Source organism: Denticeps clupeoides, chromosome 7 (assembly GCF_900700375.1).
Source record: "Denticeps clupeoides chromosome 7, fDenClu1.1, whole genome shotgun sequence".
NCBI classification, from domain to species: Eukaryota; Metazoa; Chordata; class Actinopteri; order Clupeiformes; family Denticipitidae; genus Denticeps; species Denticeps clupeoides.
This window is the reverse complement of record NC_041713.1, coordinates 20,715,005-20,721,004: the sequence shown is the minus strand read 5'-3', so window position 1 is coordinate 20,721,004 and position 6,000 is coordinate 20,715,005. Positions and strand designations below refer to the sequence as shown.

At 45.7% G+C, this 6,000-nt stretch overlaps 1 protein-coding gene across 1 annotated transcript; it reads left to right on the top strand.

Annotated features, from left to right (window-relative positions):
- Positions 1-1,589: 1,589 nt before the first annotated feature.
- LOC114793855 (zona pellucida sperm-binding protein 4-like) lies at positions 1,590-3,432 on the top strand. Its single transcript, XM_028985987.1, has 8 exons — positions 1,590-1,851; positions 1,923-2,110; positions 2,317-2,414; positions 2,483-2,640; positions 2,708-2,900; positions 2,968-3,115; positions 3,207-3,282; positions 3,356-3,432. The coding sequence occupies exons 1-8, from the start codon at positions 1,590-1,592 to the stop codon at positions 3,430-3,432; spliced, it is 1,200 nt and encodes a 399-aa protein (XP_028841820.1).
- The last annotated feature ends 2,568 nt before the right edge of the window (positions 3,433-6,000 follow it).

The following is a 6,000-nucleotide window of genomic DNA, read 5'->3' as shown; positions in this document are numbered from 1 at the left end:
GCGCCTAGAATCAAAGCTCACCTATTGACCGATCGATAAAGAACCGCGCACAGGACTCCAATGGACTCTAAAAGCACCCAAACTCATCTGCATAATCATTGATTCATCAGATATCATTAATTTAACCATCATGTTCTATTGAAGTGTGTTAGTGTAAAATATATTTTATGATATGTTTGCAGAATCATGGTCAGAACAAAGGACAAAATCTGTTCTACATAATCATCTAAAAGCATCCATGTGCTTACTGACATTTGCAATAATGGCACTTGGGTAAATTTCAAGACCTCAGTACGCAATCCCAGGCTCATCTTATTTCTTACTTGTCCAACTTAAATCTGTGATGAAGGTTTACAGAGTACCCTGGCGCTCATTACACTTTCATCCCTTATCTATTCACATTAGCCCAGTGGCAGTTTACGAGGCCTGGTTATGAAACTATACATACTTCTAATAATAAAATCCATGAAATCACTTCTTGTTATGTCAGTATGGGATATGAGGCTAAAATCAATGGATTTCCAGCCTGACAGGGATGAGATATGATCCAATCATTAACATCTGAATGTTTAGCACACCAATTAATTCATTGTAAGATGATTCTCAAGGCTTACGAAACACTAAACATAAGATTTAAAATGAATCTCTCTCAAAATCCACATTGCTCTCTTTGCCAGAATTCCATAGGAATGATTTTACATGTTCTGGGATTGCACCAGTCTAGTGTTGTTGTGTAAGACCCCTGATTTTCTTTATTAAATCCTGATATTAATTTAAAATGCTACTGGATCAGATCGTTACTCAACATTGCAAGAAGAGGAGACTGTAGCTCGACTGAATATTGCTAGTTAGTCCACAGTAAATGCATGGTTAATTAATAACACTATGCAGCTGAATTCCACTGGTATGATGTCCTTACTGTTTCCTTCTTGTTTACTTTGTTTTGTTTTGATTATTTAATTCTGCCCCCTCCCCCTTTTGGTTTTGTTGCTTATTCATATATGCAGTTAAACCGTCTGTTTGTATGTGTTCTATATAGAAAATATAATCATAGAAAAATAAAAGACAGACTTCAATGGGGGGCAATAAGCACTTCACCAAATAGTAGCAAGTGACCATCTAGAGGACTGTTCAGCTGCTGAAATCCCATATCAATAGAACAACATTTCAAGAACCCTGGAACTGGTGTCATCAATTCCTAGATATTTACTTAAGCTGTTTATTTAAATGATTTGAAAATTATTGCTAAATTAATTTATTTAAATGTAAAGATTATATATATCTGTAGTGATATTTGAAATATCACTTCAAACCTTAACATTCCTTTTACAAATTCACTACATGAGTGTCAGGTGGCAGGGCAGGAATATTCACATCAATGTGTATCGGACAGAATGTGTGGATGCAAATCAAGCTGATTACACCAGAAATCTCATAATTAACTGATTACTTTACTGCAGTGGGGCAGGATTTTTAATGAGGGGGGTGTGGTTTTAAACAACAGCCACTAATACATCAGTGAATCTGGTGAGCTATAAAAGAGTCCCTCAGTATGCAGGTTGATAGGGAGTGTTTGTAGTGTTGTGGATATGGGTAAAGGAGGGAGCATGTTTGGTGTCCTGGTGCTGGTTTTTGGGGGCCCTTTGTGCTTTGCCCAAATAAAGACCATTCCTTCTCCCTCTGGGCCACAGATCCCCAGCTTGGCCCGTGATCCAGGCCTGCCAGTTTCAGACCAATGTCAAGTGAATAATTTTGAGCGGGTACCCTGTGGGGAACCTGGAATCTCTGCTAGTAACTGCAGTGCTATAAGATGCTGTTTTGATGGTCACCAATGTTACTATGGCAAAATGGGTAGGTGTCAGTTTTACTTTATGGTTGACTGTGTAAGGAGGATCTTTTACTTTTTCTTTGACTTTCCTCAGTAACTGTCCAGTGCACCAGGGATGGACAGTTTGTGCTTGTGGTGTCCATGGACGCAACCCTCCCTCGGCTGAGTTTAGACTCCGTTACGTTGTTGGGAGGAAGCCATGCACCCTGTGCTGCTGTTGATTCCAATGGTGCCTTTGCCATTTTCCAGTTCCCTGTGACTGCATGTGGAACCCTTGTGACGGTGGGCATGTAATACTCTTTCCTGTATGTCCGGTCTTCCCAATCTTTGCCCTGTAGGCCCTCCTGGCAGTTCTGGTTGTAACCACTGTTCAATGGCCTAATTAAGTTTGGACTGAATGTGCTCAGTAGGGACCTTCAACCAGGCTCAGGAGCCCTTTCTGTAAGTGAAGCCAGAACGAACGCTTATCCTGTACGGTCTTGTTGCAGGTGGAGGCTGGCTATGTGATCTATGAGAATAGGATGTTCTCCTCTTATGAGGTGGGAGTTGGTCCTCTTGGTTCCATCACAAGAGACAGCCAATTTGAGTGAGTGAGCAGTTCTATTCTGTGTGTGGAATGAGTGTGGGGAGGTCTTAATGCACTGTCTTCTGCAGGCTTCTCTTTCAGTGTCGCTATTTTGGTGCTGCTGTGGAGGCAGTAGTGGTTCAAACTGGCTTTTCTGACTCACCACTTCCAGTTGCTGCTCTTGGTCCACTCCAGGTGGAGCTCAGGCTGGCTAATGGCCGCTGTGCCATCAAAGGATGTGTGGAAGGTACTGCACGTCATAAATTCGTCCTTTCCTCTATTGAATTGTGAGCTTTGCCGTTTTCTCTCTGTAGCGACTGTCGCGTACAATTCCTACTACGGTGATGCTGATTACCCAGTCACTAAAATTCTGCGGGACCCAGTGTATGCTGAAGTACGTATTGTGGGGAGAACCGATCCCAACCTTGTTCTGATGCTGGGCCGCTGCTGGGCCACATCCAACCCAAATCCCTACAGCTCCCCACAGTGGGACATCCTGGTTGATGGGTAAGGAGCGGTTTTGGATAACTGGATAAAACTGTATGCAGTGTCCTCACTACTGAATTCTCTTCAGATGTCCGTACCAGGATGACCGTTACCTGTCCACCTTGGTTCCTGTATCTGGCTCCTCAGTGCTTCAGTATCCAACGCAGTACAAACGCTTCATCCTTCAGATGTTTACATTTGTGAACCCTACATCTTATGTGGCGTTGACTGAGAAGGTACTCTTATTAAATATGAACCCCCCCCCCCCCCCCCCCCCCTCAAGGCTCATGCTAGGCTAAATGTGCTAATCTTACCTTCTTGTGTTAGGTTTTCATCCACTGTAATACTGCAGTTTGCTATCCTTCTCCCACAACATCCTGTCAACAGACGTGTGGTCGACAGAGTGAGTAGCTTGTGCAGTCCATCTGAAATGATCTAGTAGTGGTTGTTGCTGACCCTCTTATTTCTTCCTGCAGGGAGGTCCACAAATGTGAACACTGGTAAAGAAACCCTGGTTTCCAGTGGCGAGGTTCACTTGGGATATTTTTATTGAAATAAACCTTCTTAAATGACTCCAGTTCTGGCAGTGTGGTTTTTGTAATGGTGCATGCCCATAACTGGCTTTATTCCAAGTATTTTAGGATCTTGTACAGCTGTAAGGAAATGTTCCTTTTCTCTGGGCTACTCTGTTGGTTCATCCAATGCAACATTGCAAATGGTTTCTAATTTCATTGCACTGACAAGACTAATTGTTACTGGCCAATGTACATGAGCAGCTTTCTTGATATTACTCTTTCCCTCAGGGCTGGTTCTAGACTGTGTGCTCCCTTGTATGCATGCATGCATGTTAAGGGGGGCACACAATTGCAGTGGAGGTGGGAAATGACTGGGGTGCTCAGGATTGCACTGTCAGGCCTCTACCCTAAGACCGGTCAACATTGTCCCACCTGAAGGCCGAGCTTAGGGTCACTGAGGCACACTAACCCTGACAAGGTGTCGATCCCATTGGAGGGGGGCAAAGAACAGTATTCATCAGCTTAGATCTAAAAACAAACCCAATACCACTTCAGTATTGCCAATGTTTCCAAAATTAAAGGATTAGTTTCTTTTGTGAGCAGCTGGGGAGGAACGTAAATGAAATAAGCTTTTCTGTCTGGGTCCTCCAGTTGGTTCTTTGCAACAGACAGGCTGTTGCTTGTGGACTTGAGATTGTATAAGCAAGGACTATTTCTGTATTCCAACACTCAGCTTCAGTCATGGAATATTTTAGACTGCCGTGCCAGCAGCAAAACTGCAATCTCACCTTACACTTTGGTGAAGCGCAAGGATGGGTGGTTTTCCAACATTTATCTGTTGTGCTGCGCATAAGATGACACTGGTGTGTGTGTGTGGGGATTTTTTTTAAATTTAAGAATGGAGTCTTCCCAACGGCTACACTGTTTGCCTCTGCTTTGAATTCCTCTTTACCAAACTTTTGGAACAGCAGTTGATCTGAACTCCACTCCTTCGTCCTACAAACCATTGTAACCCCTGCTGGAGTAGCAATTGCTACAACAGCCACTGTCCGCTGCAGTGCCACCACAGCACGATGTAATCACGGGAGCCAGTTCATCAACTGCACTACAGAACTGGCAGGGGATTTCCTGGTTTGTCTCCAAGCTGTCTGATGACTGCAGCGGCTTTGCTCGCCCCAATGATTATGATGCTTCAGTGCATCTTGCTGATGTTCTGCGCCACGCCCAAGCCAGACAGGCTGAACCAAAGACCAAATAGGACAAATGACCAAAGAACTTCCCCAAGAGGCCCAACTTACTCTTCTGCAACATGCTGCTGCAGCCCCCCACCCCACATCTCGGCCTGGCTAATCAACACAGTGAGGGACAGTCTGATGTGTGCTGATGTGGCTGAAGTGGACATTAGGCGAGAGAACGCCCCAACAAACACAGAGGAAGAGGACAAGGCAGAGGATGAAGTGCCCCCTATGGCGAGAGATGTGGACACAGAGGATGACATGTCCACCACGGTCATCCCCAATTGGACTGATTGGTGATGCAAGGTGCAGCTTTGGAGGAAGCTCCAAATAAGGTCATGCACACTGACTCACTGTTCCCACCTGAAAAGAGCGTTCAGTCCCTTCCCATGTTTAATTTCACTGTCAATGGTATGGATTTTTTTTATTCTGGGGCGACCTATTCTGTAATAAAAGCTTCTGATTTACCCTGCATGAAGCACAGTGGAAAATACTGTAGCAAAGGGTAACAATGGCACATGCTCATCCCAATCCTGTTGGTGCTGGCCGGTGAGCATGGCCAACTGGGTAGCCAGGGTCCTGTTGAACCTCTTGACCAACCCGTCGCTCTGAGGGTGTAGTGAGGTTGTCCTTGTCTTGGAAATCCCCAAGTGGCCACACAGTTCTGTCACCAGGTGGGACTCGAAGTTACGTCCTTGGTCACTGTGTAGCTCCTGTGGGTTGCCGAATCGACAAAACATTCCCTCCATCAGGCAATCAATCACTGTGGCTGCTTCCTGATTTGGGATGGTGTAGGCTTCTGGCCACTTTGTAAAGTAGTCTACTACCACCAACACGCCTTGCCTAGTGGTCGGAAAGGGCTGCAACACATCCATGGCCAATCTCTCCATTGGTGGCCTCATCTGCAACTGTTGAAGGGGTGCCCTTGACTGGTTCAGTGGCCCTTTCTTGGCTGTGCAGACATCACAGCATTTGCAGAACCATTCTACATCTCTACAGCTTCCTTCCCAGAAGAACCTTAGTGATGCCACTCACGCCGTGCACCAGTTGGAGAGCCAGGGTGCGCATTCCTCTAGGCACCACCAGCTGCAGCACCTCACGAGTCCCAGTTGCGTTGCTCCAGTTCCGGTAGAGCACACTCTCTTTCAGCTGCAGGGTATCCTATATAGCCTCCAGACATTTTGTTGCCCCGGAATGCGGAGCCAGTTCCTGATGGTTAGGCCTCCGATCCATCTCCTTCCATACCAGCACTGGCCGAATGACGGGGTCCTCTCGCTGGGCCTGTCGCACCCTGGCTGGCTGCCAGGGATCAGCAGGTACTAGAATAGTCATTGCCCTCACCGGTGTTCCACCTGGAACTGGTAGGATTGA

Coding starts and splice junctions, on each gene's coding strand:
- LOC114793855 (XM_028985987.1), top strand. CDS start 1,590: ATGGGTAAAGGAGGGAGCATGTTTGGTGTCCTGGTGCTGGTTTTTGGG. Junction 2,641..2,707: donor CATCAAAGGATGTGTGGAAG/GTACTGCACGTC, acceptor TTCTCTCTGTAG/CGACTGTCGCGTACAATTCC. Junction 2,901..2,967: donor TGGGACATCCTGGTTGATGG/GTAAGGAGCGGT, acceptor AATTCTCTTCAG/ATGTCCGTACCAGGATGACC.